Genomic DNA, 21826 nt, shown 5'->3' on the forward strand with positions numbered 1-21826 from the left:
CCAGACACAGGGCCAGACACAGGGCCAGACACAGGGCCAGACACATGGCCAGACACATGGCCAGACACAGGGCCAGACACAGGGCCATTCACAGGGCCAGACACAGGGCCAGACACAGGGCCAGACACAGGGCCAGACACAGGGCACAGCAGAAAGACTGACTGCAGCTTTTTCATTTTTGTTGTTGTTGGTGTCATGTTCCAGGTCAACTAGGAGGAGGTTTCCTGACCTCAGCCAGACTTCATGTTCCAGGTCAACTTGTAGGAGAGGTTTTCTGACCTCAGCCAGACTTCATGTTCCAGGTCAACTTGTAGGAGATTTCCTGACCTCAGCCAGACTTCAAGTTCCAGGTCAACTAGGAGGAGGTTTCCTGACCTCAGCCAGACTTCATGTTCCAGGTCAACTAGGAGGAGGTTTCCTGACCTCAGCCAGACTTCATGTTCCAGGTCAACTAGGAGGAGGTTTCCTGACCTCAGCCAGACTTCATGTTCCAGGTCAACTAGGAGGAGGTTTCCTGACCTCAGCCAGACTTCATGTTCCAGGTCAACTAGGAGGAGGTTTCCTGACCTCAGCCAGACTTCATGTTCCAGGTCAACTAGGAGGAGGTTTCCTGACCTCAGCCAGACTTCATGTTCCAGGTCAACTAGGAGGAGGTTTCCTGACCTCAGCCAGACTTCATGTTCCAGGTCAACTAGGAGGAGGTTTCCTGACCTCAGCCAGACTTCATGTTCCAGGTCAACTAGGAGGAGGTTTCCTGACCTCAGCCAGACTTCATGTTCCAGGTCAACTAGGAGGAGGTTTCCTGACCTCAGCCAGACTTCATGTTCCAGGTCAACTAGGAGGAGGTTTCCTGACCTCAGCCAGACTTCATGTTCCAGGTCAACTAGGAGGAGGTTTCCTGACCTCAGCCAGACTTCATGTTCCAGGTCAACTAGGAGGAGGTTTCCTGACCTCAGCCAGACTTCATGTTCCAGGTCAACTAGGAGGAGGTTTCCTGACCTCAGCCAGACTTCATGTTCCAGGTCAACTAGGAGGAGGTTTCCTGACCTCAGCCAGACTTCATGTTCCAGGTCAACTAGGAGGAGGTTTCCTGACCTTAGCCAGACTTCATGTTCCAGGTCAACTAGGAGGAGGTTTCCTGACCTCAGCCAGACTTCATGTTCCAGGTCAACTAGGAGGAGGTTTCCTGACCTCAGCCAGACTTCATGTTCCAGGTCAACTAGGAGGAGGTTTCCTGACCTCAGCCAGACTTCATGTTCCAGGTCAACTAGGAGGAGGTTTCCTGACCTCAGCCAGACTTCATGTTCCAGGTCAACTAGGAGGAGGTTTCCTGACCTCAGCCAGACTTCATGTTCCAGGTCAACTAGGAGGAGGTTTCCTGACCTCAGCCAGACTTCATGTTCCAGGTCAACTAGGAGGAGGTTTCCTGACCTCAGCCAGACTTCATGTTCCAGGTCAACTAGGAGGAGGTTTCCTGACCTCAGCCAGACTTCATGTTCCAGGTCAACTAGGAGGAGGTTTCCTGACCTCAGCCAGACTTCATGTTCCAGGTCAACTAGGAGGAGGTTTCCTGGCCTCAGCCAGACTTCATGTTCCAGGTCAACTAGGAGGAGGTTTCCTGACCTCAGCCAGACTTCATGTTCCAGGTCAACTAGGAGGAGGTTTCCTGACCTCAGCCAGACTTCATGTTCCAGGTCAACTAGGAGGAGGTTTCCTGACCTCAGCCAGATTTCCCGGATATTTACATCTTCAATAAATCAGTTTCTTTCCCTCCGTGTTTTGATGATTTTCTTCCCACCTTTTTCAGACCTGAGAAAGAACTTTGAGGAGGAGCCAATGGGGAAGGAAGTCTCGTTGAACCAGGAAGTGTTGTTACGCTGTCATCCTCCAGAGGGCGTACCACCAGCTGAGGTGAGAGATGGACTGTTGTCTGATTCTCATTTTTTTTTTTTTTTACCAATTCTTTTTTTTAAATAATCGTGAATTTCAAAGCACTTCAAACATAAAGCTACACAGAGAAATGTACAACAAGACCTTAGATCAGTGTCTCTTCAAGGAGTGGTCTCTTCCTCTTCAAGGAGTGGTAGAGAGGACCCTGCCTTCCAGTAAGCTTCATCCTCTTCTTCAAGGAGTGGTAGAGAGGACCCTGCCTTCCAGTAAGCTTCATCCTCCTCTTCAAGGAGTGGTAGAGAGGTCCCTGCCTACCAATAAGCTTCATCCTCCTCTTCAAGGAGTGGTAGAGAGGACCCTGCCTTCCAATAATTATATCTCTAATTATTATCCCTTATTTTTTGAATAGTACAGGGACAGTCAGAGGTGTTCATAAATGGCACCCTATTCCCTACATAGTGCACTACTATGGGCTCTGGTCAAAGGTAGGGCACTACTATGGGCTCTGGTCAAAAGTAGGGCACTACTATGGGCTCTGGTCAAAAGTAGGGCACTACTTTGGGCCCTGGTCAAAAGTAGGGCACTACTATGGGCTCTGGTCAAAAGTAGGGCACTACTATGGGCTCTGGTCAAAAGTAGGGCACTACTATGGGCTCTGGTCAAAAGTAGGGCACTACTATGGGCTCTGGTCAAAAGTAGGGCACTACTATGGGCTCTGGTCAAAAGTAGGGCACTACTTTGGGCCCTGGTCCAAAGTAGGGCACTACTATGGGCTCTGGTCAAAAGTAGGGCACTACTTTGGGCCCTGGTCAAAAATAGGGCTCTACTATGGGCTCTGGTCAAAAGTAGGGCACTACTTTGGGCCCTGGACAAAAGTAGGGCGCTATATATGGAATAGGGTGCCATTTCAGACACTGCATGGAGCAACAGCAGAAAAAGCCAGACACTGTCCAACAGGATATGGCATCAAGCTAGCTAGCTAGCCAGAGAACATTATGGTTGTTAGAGCCACTCCATCAGAGTTCTGGGACTCTAAACAACATCGAGCTAGCTAGCTAGCTAGCCAGAGAACATTATGGTTGTTAGAGCCACTCCAATAGAGTTCTGGGATTCTGAACAACAACAAGCTAGCTAGCTAGCTAGCCAGAGAACATTATGGTTGTTAGAGCCACTCCAATAGAGTTCTGGGATTCTGAACAACAACAAGCTAGCTAGCTAGCTAGCCAGAGAACATTATGGTTGTTAGAGCCACTCCATTAGAGTTCTGGGACTCTAAACAACAACAAGCTAGCTAGCTAGAGAACAGTATGTTTGTTACAGCCACTCAATAGCTAGCCAGAGGACAGGATGTAACAGCAATGTCATTCGGCTCTGCCAGGTTTGTGTAGGAGCAGCTGGGAGCATGTGAGGAAAGCTAGCCCCTGTCCAACAGCAGAGACAGAACATCGGTTCTGTTGGAGACAACAAGGTTCAGGGACCGTCACAGTAGCAATAGGACCAGAGGTGGTCAGGAGGACACAGCACACGGACAGAGAGTAGCAGAGAAACAGACAGAAAAGATCTGACAAGTCACACGGACTGCAGAGGAAACCGGAGAGAGACATAGCTACTCTCACAGGGATTAGACTGGACATAACCTGACAGAGATTTAGCTACTCTCACAGGGATTAGACTGGACATAACCTGACAGAGACATAGCTACTCTCACAGGGATTAGACTGGACATAACCTGACAGAGACAAAGCTACTCTCACAGGGATTAGACTGGACATAACCTGACAGAGACATGGCTACTCTCACAGGGATTAGACTGGACATAACCTGACAGAGACATAGCTACTCTCACAGGGATTAGACTAGACATAACCTGACAGAGACATAGCTACTCTCACAGGGATTAGACTGGACATAACCTGACAGAGACATAGCTATTCTCTCAGGGATTAGACTGGACATAACCTGACAGAGACACAGCTACTCTCACAGGGATTAGACTGGACATTGCTTTACAGAGACACAGCTACTCTCACAGGGATTAGACTGGACATAACCTGACAGAGACATAGCTACTCTCACAGGGATTAGACTGGACATAACCTGACAGAGACATAGCTACTCTCACAGGGATTAGACTGGACATAACCCTGACAGAGACACAGCTACTCTCACAGGGATTAGACTGGACATTGCTTTACAGAGACACAGCTACTCTCACAGGGATTAGACTGGACATAACCTGACAGAGACACAGCTACTCTCACAGGGATTAGACTGGACATTGCTTTACAGAGACACAGCTACTCTCACAGGGATTAGACTGGACATAACCTGACAGAGACACAGCTACTCTCACAGGGATTAGACTGGACATAACCTGATAGAGACACAGCTACTCTCACAGGGATTAGACTGGACATTGCTTTACAGAGACACAGCTACTCTCACAGGGATTAGACTGGACATAACCTGACAGAGACACAGCTACTCTCACAGGGATTAGACTGGACATAACCTGACAGAGACATAGCTACTCTCACAGGGATTAGACTGGACATAACCTGACAGAGACATAGCTACTCTCACAGGGATTAGACTGGACATAACCTGACAGAGACATAGCTACTCTCACAGGGATTAGACTGGACATCGCTTTACAGAGACATAGCTACTCTCACAGGGATTAGACTGGACATAACCTGACAGAGACACAGCTACTCTCACAGGGATTAGACTGGACATAACCTGACAGAGACACAGCTACTCTCACAGGGATTAGACTGGACATTGCTTTACAGAGACATAGCTACTCTCACAGGGATTAGACTGGACATTGCTTTACAGAGACATAGCTACTCTCACAGGGATTAGACTGGACATAACCTGACAGAGACATAGCTACTCTCACAGGGATTAGACTGGACATAACCTGACAGAGACACAGCTACTCTCACAGGGATTAGACTGGACATTGCTTTACAGAGACATAGCTACTCTCACAGGGATTAGACTGGACATTGCTTTACAGAGACATAGCTACTCTCACAGGGATTAGACTGGACATAACCTGACAGAGACATAGCTACTCTCACAGGGATTAGACTGGACATAACCTGACAGAGACACAGCTACTCTCACAGGGATTAGACTGGACATTGCTTTACAGAGACATAGCTACTCTCACAGGGATTAGACTGGACATTGCTTTACAGAGACATAGCTACTCTCACAGGGATTAGACTGGACATTGCTTTACAGAGACATAGCTACTCTCACAGGGATTAGACTGGACATTGCTTTACAGAGACATAGCTACTCTCACAGGGATTAGACTGGACATTGCTTTAGAGAGACACAGCTACTCTCACAGGGATTAGACTGGACATTGCTTTACAGAGACACAGCTACTCTCACAGGGATTAGACTGGACATAACCTGACAGAGACATAGCTACTCTCACAGGGATTAGACTGGACATTGCTTTACAGAGACATAGCTACTCTCACAGGGATTAGACTGGACCATTGCTTTACAGAGACATAGCTACTCTCACAGGGATTAGACTGGACATAACCTGACAGAGACATAGCTACTCTCACAGGGATTAGACTGGACATTGCTTTACAGAGACACGTGTAGAATTCACAATGTTTATCTACCTCTGAAAGGATTTACTGAATACCTTCCCCCTGTCTGTGTCCTGTAATAATGTCATCTCACCAGTGGACCCATCGTCCTCGGGGACGGGGACAGGGACAGGGACGTCCCTCTGTCTGTCCCTGGTTGTGAACATAAAAACACAGTTTGTTTGAAGCTTCCAGGTCTGTTATTTTCAGGTGGAGTGGCAGAGGAACGAGCATGTGATCGACCCGGTAAGCGAGCCCAACTTCTTGGTGACTGGGGACCGTAATCTGATCATCAAACAGGCCAGGCTGGCGGACACGGCCAACTACACCTGCGTGGCCAAGAACATTGTGGCTCGACGCAAGAGTTCCCCCGCCACCGTTCTGGTCTACGGTATGTACACACAGAGATACGTACACACACACAGATATGGATGTACACACACACAGACACACACACACACACTAGGGTAGACAGGGGTTAATGCTTTGTCCAGAGGTTTGGTGACCTACGATTGGGAGCTTCAGAGCAGATCCAAAGAAACAAGAGTTCTGCTGAGAGTTTTGATTATGTTGTGACTGAGTGGCAAGCCTGTATGAACTTTTCAATCAAACACACGTGCCTACGCATACGTAGTGCACACACACACACACACACACACAGACACACACACACACACACACACAGACACACACACATAAACACACAGCCCTGTTTTTTTTTCATGTTGCCACATCTCGAAACCCCCATAAACTGACTCTGTGTTTTATATGATGTCAGATAGTTCCCTCTGCCAGCGGAAAATAAACAGGTACAGAAACCACCTCAATCTTCCAGTATCTTTATAGTAACAACTGGTCTATACAGACAGCTGATATAGTAACAACTAGTCTATACAGACAGCTGATATAGTAACAACTGGTCTATACAGACAGCTGATATAGTAACAACTAGTCTATACAGACAGCTGATATAGTAACAACTGGTCTATACAGACAGCTGATATAGTAACAACTAGTCTATACAGACAGCTGATATAGTAACAACTGGTCTATACAGACAGCTGATATAGTAACAACTAGTCTATACAGACAGCTGATATAGTAACAACTGGTCTATACAGACAGCTGATATAGTAACAACTAGTCTATACAGACAGCTGATATAGTAACAACTGGTCTATACAGACAGCTGAATATAGTAACAACTGGTCTATACAGACAGCTGATATAGTAACAACTGGTCTATACAGACAGCTGATATAGTAACAACTGGTTTATACAGACAGCTGATATAGTAACAACTGGTCTATACAGACAGCTGATATAGTAACAACTGGTCTATACAGACAGCTGATATAGTAACACTGGTTTATACAGACAGCTGATATAGTAACAACTGGTCTATACAGACAGCTGATATAGTAACAACTGGTCTATACAGACAGCTGATATAGTAACAACTGGTTTATACAGACAGCTGATATAGTAAAATGGTCTATACAGACAGCTGATTATAGTAAACAACTGGTCAATACAGGACAGCTGATATAGTAACAACTGGTCTATACAGACAGCTGATATAGTAAACAACTGGTTTATACAGACAGCTGATATAGTAAACAACTGGTCTATACAGACAGCTGATATAGTAACAACTGGTCTATACAGACAGCTGATATAGTAACAACTGGTCTATACAGACAGCTGATATAGTAACAACTGGTTTTATACAGACAGCTGATATAGTAACAACTGGTCTATACAGACAGCTGATATAGTAACAACTGGTCTATACAGACAGCTGATATAGTAACAACTGGTCTATACAGACAGCAGATATAGTAACAACTGGTCTATACAGACAGCTGATATAGTACAACTGGTCTATACAGACAGCTGATATAGTAACAACTAGTCTATACAGACAGCTGATATAGTAACAACTAGTCTATACAGACAGCTGAATATAGTAACAACTAGTCTATACAGACAGCTGATATAGTAACAACTGGTCTATACAGACAGCTGATATAGTAACAACTGGTCTATACAGACAGCTGATATAGTAACAACTAGTCCTATACAGACAGCTGATATAGTAACAACTGGTCTATACAGACAGCTGATATAGTAACAACTAGTCTATACAGACAGCTGATATAGTAACAACTAGTCTATACAGACAGCTGATATAGTAACAACTAGTCTATACAGGACAGCTGATATAGTACAACTAGTCTATACAGACAGCTGATATAGTAACAACTGGTCTATACAGACAGCTGATATAGTAACAACTGGTCTATACAGACAGCTGATATAGTAACAACTAGTCTATACAGACAGCTGATATAGTAACAACTGGTCTATACAGACAACTGATATAGTAACAACTAGTCTATACAGACAGCTGATATAGTAACAACTAGTCTATACAGAACAGCTGATATAGTAACAACTAGTCTATACAGACAGCTGATATAGTAACAACTAGTCTATGCAGACAGATGATATAGTAACAACTAGTCTATACAGACAGCTGATATAGTAACACTAGTCTAATACAGACAGCTGATATAGTAACAACTGGTCTATACAGACAACTGATATAGTAACAACTAGTCTATACAGACAGCTGATATAGTAACAACTAGTCTATAACAGACAGCTGATATAGTAAACAACTAGTCTATACAGACAGCTGATATAGTAACAACTAGTCTATGCAGACAGATGATATAGTAACAACTAGTCTATACAGACAGCTGATATAGTAACAACTGGTCTATACAGACAGCTGATATAGTAACAACTGGTCTACACAGACAGCTGATATAGTAACAACTGGTCTATACAGACAGCTGATATAGTAACAACTGGTCTATACAGACAGCTGATATAGTAACAACTAGTCTATACAGACAGCTGATATAGTAACAACTAGTCTAGACAGCTGATATAGTAACAACTGGTCTATACAGACAGCTGATATAGTAACAACTAGTCTATACAGACAGCTGATATAGTAACAACTAGTCTATACAGACAGCTGATATAGTAACACTGTTCTATACAGACAGCTGATATAGTAACAACTGGTCTATACAGACAGCTGATATAGTAACAACTAGTCTATACAGACAGCTGATATAGTAACAACTAGTCTATACAGACACAGACAGCTGATATAGTAACAACTGGTCTATACAGACAGCTGATATAGTAAACAACTAGTCTATACAGACACAGACAGCTGATATAGTAACAACTAGTCTATACAGACAGCTGATATAGTAACAACTAGTCTATACAGACAGCTGATATAGTAACAACTGGTCTATACAGACAGCTTGATATAGTAACAACTAGTCTATACAGACACAGACAGCTGATATAGTAACAACTGGTCTATAGTAACAACTAGTCTATACAGACAGCTGATATAGTAACAACTAGTCTATACAGACAGCTGATATAGTAACAACTAGTCTATACAGATAGCTGATATAGTAACAACTAGTCTATACAGACACAGACAGCTGATATAGTAACAACTAGTCTATACAGACACAGACAGCTGATATAGTAACAACTAGTCTATACAGACACAGACAGCTGATATAGTAACAACTAGTCTATACAGACACACACAGCTGATATAGTAACAACTAGTCTATACAGACACAGACAGCTGATATAGTAACAACTAGTCTATACAGACAGCTGATATAGTAACAACTAGTCTATACAGACAGCTGATATAGTAACAACTGGTCTATACAGACACAGACAGCTGATATAGTAACAACTAGTCTATACAGACACACACAGCTGATATAGTAACAACTAGTCTATACAGACACACACAGCTGATATAGTAACAACTAGTCTATACAGACAGCTGATATAGTAACAACTAGTCTATACAGACAGCTGATATAGTAACAACTGGTCTATACAGACACAGACAGATGATATAGTAACAACTAGTCTATACAGATAGCTGATATAGTAACAACTAGTCTATACAGACACAGACAGCTGATATAGTAACAACTAGTCTATACAGACACAGACAGCTGATATAGTAACAACTAGTCTATACAGACACAGACAGCTGATATAGTAACAACTAGTCTATACAGACACACACAGCTGATATAGTAACAACTAGTCTATACCGACAGCTGATATAGTAACAACTAGTCTATACAGACAGCTGATATAGTAACAACTAGTCTATACAGACAGCTGATATAGTAACAACTGGTCTATACAGACACAGACAGCTGATATAGTAACAACTAGTCTATACAGACACACACAGCTGATATAGTAACAACTAGTCTATACAGACACACACAGCTGATATAGTAACAACTAGTCTATACAGACAGCTGATATAGTAACAACTAGTCTATACAGACAGCTGATATAGTAACAACTGGTCTATACAGACACAGACAGCTGATATAGTAACAACTAGTCTATACAGACAGCTGATATAGTAACAACTGGTCTATACAGACACAGACAGCAGATATAGTAACAACTAGTCTATACAGACAGCTGATATAGTAACAACTAGTCTATACAGACACAGCCAGCTGATATAGTAACAACTAGTCTATACCGACAGCTGATATAGTAACAACTAGTCTATACAGACAGCTGATATAGTAACAACTAGTCTATACAGACAGCTGATATAGTAACAACTAGTCTATACAGACAGCTGATATAGTAACAACTAGTCTATACAGATAGCTGATATAGTAACAACTAGTCTATACAGACACAGACAGCTGATATAGTAACAACTAGTCTATACAGACACAGACAGCTGATATAGTAACAACTAGTCTATACAGACACACACAGCTGATATAGTAACAACTAGTCTATACAGACACACACAGCTGATATAGTAACAACTAGTCTATACAGACAGCTGATATAGTAACAACTAGTCTATACAGACAGCTGATATAGTAACAACTGGTCTATACAGACACAGACAGCTGATATAGTAACAACTAGTCTATACAGACAGCTGATATAGTAACAACTGGTCTATACAGACACAGACAGCAGATATAGTAACACTAGTCTATACAGACAGCTGATATAGTAACAACTAGTCTATACAGACACCAGACAGCTGATATAGTAACAACTAGTCTATACCGACAGCTGATATAGTAACAACTAGTCTATACAGACATCTGATTAGTAACAACTAGTCTATACAGACAGCTGATATAGTAACAACTAGTCTATACCGACAGCTGATATAGTAACAACTAGTCTATACAGATAGCTGATATAGTAACAACTAGTCTATACAGACACAGACAGCTGATATAGTAACAACTAGTCTATACAGACACAGACAGCTGATATAGTAACAACTGGTCTATACAGACAGCTGATAAAGTAACAACTAGGTCTATACAGATAGCTGATATAGTAACAACTAGTCTATACAGACACAGACAGCTGATATAGTAACAACTAGTCTATACAGACACACACAGCTGATATAGTAACAACTAGTCTTATACAGACACACACAGCTGATTATAGTACAACTAGTCTATACAGACAGCTGATATAGTAAACAACTAGTCTATACAGACAGCTGATATAGTAACAACTGGTCTATACAGACACAGACAGCTGATATAGTAAACAACTAGTCTATACAGACAGCTTGATATAGTAACAACTGGTCTATACAGACACAGACAGCAGATATAGTAACAACTAGTCTATACAGACAGATGATATAGTAACAACTAGTCTATACAGACACAGACAGCTGATATAGTAACAACTAGTCTATACCGACAGCTGATATAGTAACAACTAGTCTATACAGACATCTGATATAGTAACAACTAGTCTATACAGACAGCTGATATAGTAACAACTAGTCTATACAGACAGCTGATATAGTAACAACTAGTCTATACAGATAGCTGATATAGTAACAACTAGTCTATACAGACACAGACAGCTGATATAGTAACAACTAGTCTATACAGACACAGACAGCTGATATAGTAACAACTGGTCTATACAGACAGCTGATAAAGTAACAACTAGTCTATACAGACACAGACAGCTGATATAGTAACAACTAGTATATACAGACAGCTGATATAGTAACAACTAGTCTATACAGACACAGACAGCTGATATAGTAACAACTAGTCTATACAGACACAGACAGCTGATATAGTAACAACTAGTCTATACAGACACACACAGCTGATATAGTAACAACTAGTCTATACAGACAGCTGATATAGTAACAACTAGTCTATACAGACAGCTGATATAGTAACAACTGGTCTATACAGACACAGACAGCTGATATAGTAACAACTAGTCTATACAGACAGCTGATATAGTAACAACTGGTCTATACAGACACAGACAGCAGATATAGTAACAACTAGTCTATACAGACAGCTGATATAGTAACAACTAGTCTATACAGACACAGACAGCTGATATAGTAACAACTAGTCTATACCGACAGCTGATATAGTAACAACTAGTCTATACAGACATCTGATATAGTAACAACTAGTCTATACAGACAGCTGATATAGTAACAACTAGTCTATACAGACAGCTGATATAGTAACAACTAGTCTATACAGATAGCTGATATAGTAACAACTAGTCTATACAGACACAGACAGCTGATATAGTAACAACTAGTCTATACAGACACAGACAGCTGATATAGTAACAACTAGTCTATACAGACACAGACAGCTGATATAGTAACAACTAGTCTATACAGACACACACAGCTGATATAGTAACAACTAGTCTATACAGACACAGACAGCTGATATAGTAACAACTAGTCTATACAGACACAGACAGCTGATATAGTAACAACTGGTCTATACAGACACAGACAGCTGATATAGTAACAACTAGTCTATACAGGCACAGACAGCTGATATAGTAACAACTAGTCTATACAGAAAGCTGATATAGTAACAACTAGTCTATACAGACACAGACAGCTGATATAGTAACAACTGGTCTATACAGACACAGACAGCTGATATAGTAACAACTAGTCTATACAGACACAGACAGCTGATATAGTAACAACTGGTCTATACAGACACAGACAGCTGATATAGTAACAACTAGTCCATACAGACAGCTGATATAGTAACAACTAGTCTATACAGACACAGGCACAGACAGCTGATATAGTAACAACTAGTCTATACAGACACAGACAGCTGATATAGTAACAACTAGTCTATACAGACAGCTGATATGTAACAACTAGTCTATACAGACACAGACACAGACAGCTGATATAGTAACAACTAGTCTATACAGACACAGACAGCTGATATAGTAACAATAGTCTATATAGACAGCTGATATAGTAACAACTAGTCTATACAGACACAGAGAGCTGATATAGTAACAACTAGTCTATACAGACAGCTGATATAGTAACAACTAGTCTATACAGACAGCTGATATAGTAACACCTGGTCTATACAGACAGCTGATATAGTAACACCTGGTCTATACAGACAGCTGATATAGTAACAACTAGTCTATACAGACACAGACACCGACAGCTGATATAGTAACAATAGTCTATACAGACACAGACAGCTGATATAGTAACAACTAGTCTATACAGACAGCTGATATAGTAACAACTGGTCTATACAGACAGCTATAAGTAAACAACTAGCCTATACAGACACAGACACAGACAGCTGATATAGTAACAACTGGTCTATAGTAACAACTAGTCTATACAGACAGCTGATATAGTAACAACTAGTCTATACAGACAGCTGATATAGTAACAACTAGTCTATACAGATAGCTGATATAGTAACAACTAGTCTATACAGACACAGACAGCTGATGATATAGTAACAACTAGTCTATACAGACACAGACAGCTGATATAGTAACCACTAGTCTATAAAGACAGGACAGCTGATATAGTAACAACTAGTCTATACCGACACACACAGCTGATATAGTAACAACTAGTCTATACAGACACAGACAGCTGATATAGTACAACTAGTCTATACAGACACAGACAGCTGATATAGTAACAACTGGTCTATACAGACACAGACAGCTGATATAGTAACAACTAGTCTATACAGACACAGACAGCTGATATAGTAACAACTAGTCTATACAGACACAGACAGCTGATATAGTAACAACTGGTCTATACAGACACAGACAGCTGATATAGTAACAACTAGTCTATACAGACAGCTGATATAGTAACAACTAGTCTATACAGACAGCTGATATAGTAAAGCTGGTCTATACAGACACAGATACAGACAGCTGATATAGTAACAACTAGTCTATAGAGACACATACAGCTGATATAGTAACACTAGTCTATACAGACATCTGATATAGTAACAACTAGTCTATACAGACACAGACAGCTGATATAGTAACAACTAGTCTATACAGACAGCTGATATAGTAACACTAGTCTATACAGACAGCTGATATAGTAACAACTAGTCTATACAGACACAGACAGCTGATATATGTAACAACTGGTCTATACAGACACAGACAGCTGATCTGTAACACTAGTCTATACAGACAGCTGATATAGTAAAACTAGTCTATACAGACAGCTGATCTGTATAGTAACAACTAGTCTATAATTCCATTATAGTTTGTGTTCAGCCTAGCTTTTAATTCCTACCATTAATGTTTTCCTCCCTGTTGCCTCTCAGCATCTCTCGTTTGAAAAGAGGGAAACCAGCTGACTCCTAAAATGATTCTTGATTTTTAGTTGAGAGATGATTAATTAGTCTTGATTTTCCCTTTTATTTAAATGTTAAACCTGATTATAATGTAAGAGTTAAATTGAATAGAGCGCCCGAGCCCATTCACTTTCTATTGCTTGCTAGTTTATAACGTAAATTAAATGAAGCCTTAGACTCCTGCGACCCAGACAAATGGAGCATGAATTGCAGTTGCTCGTTTGTGCAATTGGTTCTTTATTCAATCATACAAGGCTTGTCGATTGTCACGTTAATCACTGTCATTACCACAACCCCTAAAATAGTCTACACGTCCATTACTTAGTTTGAGTTCTCAGAGGCCATGGCTCAGACTGAGTGATAATAGTGGGATCCTCCCAAATGGGTTATGTCCCAATGGCACCCTATTCCTTACTAGTGCACAACTTTTGACCTGAGACCCTTACGGCCACTATATATGGAATAGTACAGCATTAGGTATAGACAGCCTCTGTTTGCTTGGCAGGGTGGTCTATTATATATGACAGACCAGCTAGATCTACTGTCTCTATTATATTATGACAGACCAGCTAGATCGCTGTCTCTTATACACATCTAGATGTGTATGACAGACCAGCTAGATCTACTGTCTCTATTATATTATGACAGACCAGCTAGATCTACTGTCTCTATTATATTATGACAGACCAGCTAGATCTACTGTCTATTATATTATGACAGACCAGCTAGATCTACTGTCTCTATTATAATATGACAGACCAGCTAGATCTACTGTCTCTATTATATTATGACAGACCAGCTAGATCTACTGTCTCTATTATATTATGACAGACCAGCTAGATCTACTGTCTCTATTATATTATGACAGACCAGCTAGATCTACTGTCTCTATTATATTATGACAGACCAGCTAGATCTACTGTCTCTATTATATTATGACAGACCAGCTAGATCTACTGTCTCTTTATATTATGACAGACCAGCTAGATCTACTGTCTCTATTATATAATGACAGACCAGCTAGATCTACTGTCTCTATTATATTATGACAGACCAGCTAGATCTACTGTCTCTATTATATATGACAGACCAGCTAGATCTACTGTCTCTATATTATGACAGACCAGCTAGATCTACTGTCTCTATTATAATATGACAGACCAGCTAGATCTACTGTCTCTATTATAATATGACAGACCAGCTAGATCTACTGTCTCTATTTAATATGACAGACCAGCTAGATCTACTGTCTCTATTATATATGACAGACCAGCTAGATCTACTGTCTATATTATATTATGACAGACCAGCTAGATCTACTGTCTCTATTATAATATGACAGACCAGCTAGATCTACTGTCTCTATTATATTATGACAGACCAGCTAGATCTACTGTCTCTATTATATTATGACAGACCAGCTAGATCTACTGTCTCTATTATATTATGACAGACCAGCTAGATCTACTGTCTCTATTATTATGACAGACCAGCTAGATCTACTGTCTCTATTATATTATGACAGACCAGCTAGATCTACTGTCTCTATTATATTATGACAGACCAGCTAGATCTACTGTCTCTATTATATTATGACAGACCAGCTAGATCTACTGTCTCTATTATATTATGACAGACCAGCTAGATCTACTGTCTCTATTATATTATGACAGACCAGCTAGATCTACTGTCTCTATTATATTATGACAGACCAGCTAGATCTACTGTCTCTATTATATTATGACAGACCAGCTAGATCTACTGTCTCTATTATATTATGACAGACCAGCTAGATCTACTGTCTCTATTATATTATGACAGACCAGCTAGATCTACTGTCTCTATTATATTATGACAGACCAGCTAGATCTACTCTCTATTATATTATGACAGACCAGCTAGATCTACTGTCTCTATTATATTATGACAGACCAGCTAGATCTACTGTCTCTATATTATGACAGACCAGCTAGATCTACTGTCTCTATTATATTATGACAGACCAGCTAGATCTAGTCTTCTATTATATTATGACAGACCAGCTAGATCTACTGTCTATTATATTATGACAGACCAGCTAGATCTACTGTCTCTATTATAATATGACAGACCAGCTAGATCTACTGTCTCTATTATATTATGACAGACCAGCTAGATCTACTGTCTCTATTATATATGACAGACCAGCTAGATCTACTGTCTCTATTATATTATGACAGACCAGCTAGATCTACTGTCTCTATTATATTATGACAGACCAGCTAGATCTACTGTCTCTATTATTATATGACAGACCAGCTAGATCTACTGTCTCTATTATATTATGACAGACCAGCTAGATCTACTGTCTCTATTATATTATGACAGACCAGCTAGATCTACTGTCTCTATTATATTATGACAGACCAGCTAGATCTACTGTCTCTATTATATTATGACAGACCAGCTAGATCTACTGTCTCTATTATATTATGACAGACCAGCTAGATCTACTGTCTCTATTATATTATGACAGACCAGCTAGATCTACTGTCTCTATTATATTATGACAGACCAGCTAGATCTACTGTCTCTATTATTTATGACAGACCAGCTAGATCTACTGTCTCTATTATATTATGACAGACCAGCTAGATCTACTGTCTCTATTATATTATCACATACAAGCTAGAACTATTGTCTCTATTATATCATGACAGACCAGCTAGATCTACTGTCTCTATTATATTATGACAGACCAGCTAGATCTACTGTCTCTATTATATTATGACAGACCAGCTAGATCTACTGTCTCTATTATATTATGACAGACCAGCTAGATCTACTGTCTCTATTATATTATGACAGACCAGCTATACTGTCTCTATTATATTATGACAGACCAGCTAGATCTACTGTCTCTATTATATTATGACAGACCAGCTAGATCTACTGTCTCTATTATATTATGACAGACCAGCTAGATCTACTGTCTCTATTATATTATGACAGACCAGCTAGATCTACTGTCTCTATTATATTATGACAGACCAGCTAGATCTACTGTCTCTATTATATTATGACAGACCAGCTAGATCTACTGTCTCTATTATATTATGACAGACCAGCTAGATCTACTGTCTCTATTATATTATGACAGACCAGCTAGATCTACTGTCTCTATTATATTATGACAGACCAGCTAGATCTACTGTCTCTATTATATTATGACAGACCAGCTAGATCTACTGTCTCTATTATATTATGACAGACCAGCTAGATCTACTGTCTCTATTATATTATGACAGACCAGCTAGATCTACTGTCTCTATTATAATATGACAGACCAGCTAGATCTACTGTCTCTATTAATTATGACAGACCAGCTAGATCTACTGTCTCTATTATATTATGACAGACCAGCTAGATCTACTGTCTCTATATATTATGACAGACCAGCTAGATCTACTGTCTCTATTTTATGACAGACCAGCTAGATCTACTGTCTCTATTATAATTTGACAGACCAGCTAGATCTACTGTCTCTATTATAATATGACAGACCAGCTAGATCTACTGTCTCTATTATATGACAGACCAGCTAGATCTACTGTCTCTATTTATTATGACAGACCAGCTAGATCTACTGTCTCTCTCTATTATATTATGACAGACCAGCTAGATCTACTGTCTCTATTATAATATGACAGACCAGCTAGATCTACTGTCTCTATTATATTATGACAGACCAGCTAGATCTACTGTCTCTATTATATATGACAGACCAGCTAGATCTACTGTCTCTATTATATTATGACAGACCAGCTAGATCTACTGTCTCTATTATATATGACAGACCAGCTAGATCTACTGTCTCTATTATATTATGACAGACCAGCTAGATCTACTGTCTCTATTATATTATGACAGACCAGCTAGATCTACTGTCTCTATTATAATATGACAGACCAGCTAGATCTACTGTCTCTATTATATTATGACAGACCAGCTAGATCTACTGTCTCTATTATATTATGACAGACCAGCTAGATCTACTGTCTCTATTATTTATGACAGACCAGCTAGATCTACTGTCTCTATTATTATGACAGACCAGCTAGATCTACTGTCTCTATTATATTATGACAGACCAGCTAGATCTACTGTCTCTATTATATTATGACAGACCAGCTAGATCTACTGTCTCTATTATTGTATGACAGACCAGCTAGATCTACTGTCTCTATTATATTATGACAGACCAGCTAGATCTACTGTCTCTATTATATTATGACAGACCAGCTAGATCTACTGTCTATTATATTATGACAGACCAGCTAGATCTACTGTCTCTATTATATTATGACAGACCAGCTAGATCTACTGTCTCTATTATATTATGACAGACCAGCTAGATCTACTGTCTCTATTTATTATGACAGACCAGCTAGATCTACTGTCTCTATTATATATGACAGACCAGCTAGATCTACTGTCTCTATATATTATGACAGACCAGCTAGATCTACTGTCTCTATTATATTATGACAGACCAGCTAGATCTACTGTCTCTATTATATTATGACAGACCAGCTAGATCTACTGTCTCTATTATATTATGACAGACCAGCTAGATCTACTGTCTCTATTATATTATGACAGACCAGCTAGATCTACTGTCTCTATTATATTATGACAGACCAGCTAGATCTACTGTCTCTATTATTATGACAGACCAGCTAGATCTACTGTCTCTATTATATTATGACAGACCAGCTAGATCTACTGTCTCTATTATTATGACAGACCAGCTAGATCTACTGTCTCTATTATATTATGACAGACCAGCTAGATCTACTGTCTCTATTATTATGACAGACCAGCTAGATCTACTGTCTCTATTATATTATGACAGACCAGCTAGATCTACTGTCTCTATTATATTATGACAGACCAGCTAGATCTACTGTCTCTATTATATTATGACAGACCAGCTAGATCTACTGTCTCTATTATATTATGACAGACCAGCTAGATCTACTGTCTCTATTATATTATGACAGACCAGCTAGATCTACTGTCTCTATTATATTATGACAGACCAGCTAGATCTACTGTCTCTATTATATTATGACAGACCAGCTAGATCTACTGTCTCTATTATAATATGACAGACCAGCTAGATCTACTGTCTCTATTATATTTGACAGACCAGCTAGATCTACTGTCTCTATTATATTATGACAGACCAGCTAGATCTACTGTCTCTATTATATTATGACAGACCAGCTAGATCTACTGTCTCTATTATTTATGACAGACCAGCTAGATCTACTGTCTCTATTATATTATGACAGACCAGCTAGATCTACTGTCTCTATTATATTATGACAGACCAGCTAGATCTACTGTCTCTATTAATTATGACAGACCAGCTAGATCTACTGTCTCTATTATATTATGACAGACCAGCTAGATCTACTGTCTCTATTATATTATGACAGACCAGCTAGATCTACTGTCTCTATTATATTATGACAGACCAGCTAGATCTACTGTCTCTATTATATTATGACAGACCAGCTAGATCTACTGTCTCTATTATATTATGACAGACCAGCTAGATCTACTGTCTCTATTATATTATGACAGACCAGCTAGATCTACTGTCTCTATTATAATATGACAGACCAGCTAGATCTACTGTCTCTATTATATTATGACAGACCAGCTAGATCTACTGTCTCTATTATATATGACAGACCAGCTAGATCTACTGTCTCTATTATAATATGACAGACCAGCTAGATCTACTGTCTCTATTATATTATGACAGACCAGCTAGATCTACTGTCTCTATTATATTATGACAGACCAGCTAGATCTACTGTCTCTATTATATTATGACAGACCAGCTAGATCTATGTCTCTATTATATTATGACAGACCAGCTAGATCTACTGTCTCTATTATATTATGACAGACCAGCTAGATCTACTGTCTCTATTATATTATGACAGACCAGCTAGATCTACTGTCTCTATTATATTATGACAGACCAGCTAGATCTACTGTCTCTATTATATTATGACAGACCAGCTAGATCTACTGTCTCTATTATATTATGACAGACCAGCTAGATCTACTGTCTCTATTATATTATGACAGACCAGCTAGATCTACTGTCTCTATTATATTATGAGACCAGCTAGATCTACTGTCTCTATTATATTATGACAGACCAGCTAGATCTACTGTCTCTATTATATTATGACAGACCAGCTAGATCTACTGTCTCTATTATATTATGACAGACCAGCTAGATCTACTGTCTCTATTATATTATGCAGACAGACCAGCTAGATCTACTGTCTCTATTATATTATGACAGACCAGCTAGATCTACTGTCTCTATTATATTATGACAGACCAGCTAGATCTACTGTCTCTATTATATTATGACAGACCAGCTAGATCTACTGTCTCTATTATAATATGACAGACCAGCTAGATCTACTGTCTCTATTATAATATGACAGACCAGCTAGATCTACTGTCTCTTTATATATGACAGACCAGCTAGATCTACTGTCTCTATTATATATGACAGACCAGCTAGATCTACTGTCTCTATTATATTATGACAGACCAGCTAGATCTACTGTCTCTATTATATTATGACAGACCAGCTAGATCTACTGTCTTTTTATATTGACAGACCAGCTAGATCTACTGTCTCTATTATATTATGACAGACCAGCTAGATCTACTGTCTCTATTATATTATGACAGACCAGCTAGATCTACTGTCTCTATTTTTATGACAGAACAGCTAGATCTACAGTCTCTATTATTTATGACAGACCAGCTAGATCTACTGTCTCTATTATATTATGACAGACCAGCTAGATCTACTGTCTCTATTATATTATGACAGACCAGCTAGATCTACTGTCTCTATATATTATGACAGACCAGCTAGATCTACTGTCTCTATTATATTATGACAGACCAGCTAGATCTACTGTCTCTATTATATTATGACAGACCAGCTAGATCTACTGTCTCTATTATATATATGACAGACCAGCTAGATCTACTGTCTCTATTATATTATGACAGACCAGCTAGATCTACTGTCTCTATTATATTATGACAGACCAGCTAGATCTACTGTCTCTATTATATTATGACAGACCAGCTAGATCTACTGTCTCTATTATATTATGACAGACCAGCTAGATCTACTCCTGTCTCTTATATAATGACAGACCAGCTAGATCTACTGTCTCTAATAATTATGACAGACCAGCTAGATCTACTGTCTCTATTATATTATGACAGACCAGCTAGATCTACTGTCTCTATTAATTATGACAGACCAGCTAGATCTACTGTCTCTTTATATATGACAGACCAGCTAGATCTACTGTCTCTATTTATATTATGACAGACCAGCTAGATCTACTGTCTCTATTATAATATGACAGACCAGCTAGATCTACTGTCTCTATTATA

At 39.5% G+C, this 21826-nt stretch overlaps 1 protein-coding gene across 1 annotated transcript in view; it reads left to right on the forward strand.

Annotated features, from left to right (window-relative positions):
* The first annotated feature begins 306 nt into the window (after nucleotides 1-306).
* LOC116353669 (netrin receptor UNC5C-like) overlaps nucleotides 307-21826 on the forward strand; it is a 23405-nt gene continuing 1885 nt past the window's right edge. The window contains exons 1-2 of the mRNA XM_031791330.1: nucleotides 307-1911; nucleotides 5724-5904. Of these exons, the coding sequence (XP_031647190.1) occupies nucleotides 1783-1911; nucleotides 5724-5904 (310 nt within the window). The 5' untranslated portion in view covers nucleotides 307-1782. The remainder of the gene's footprint in view (nucleotides 1912-5723; nucleotides 5905-21826) is intronic.

Source organism: Oncorhynchus kisutch, linkage group LG15 (assembly GCF_002021735.2).
Source record: "Oncorhynchus kisutch isolate 150728-3 linkage group LG15, Okis_V2, whole genome shotgun sequence".
In the NCBI taxonomy this organism is placed as follows: domain Eukaryota; kingdom Metazoa; phylum Chordata; class Actinopteri; order Salmoniformes; family Salmonidae; genus Oncorhynchus; species Oncorhynchus kisutch.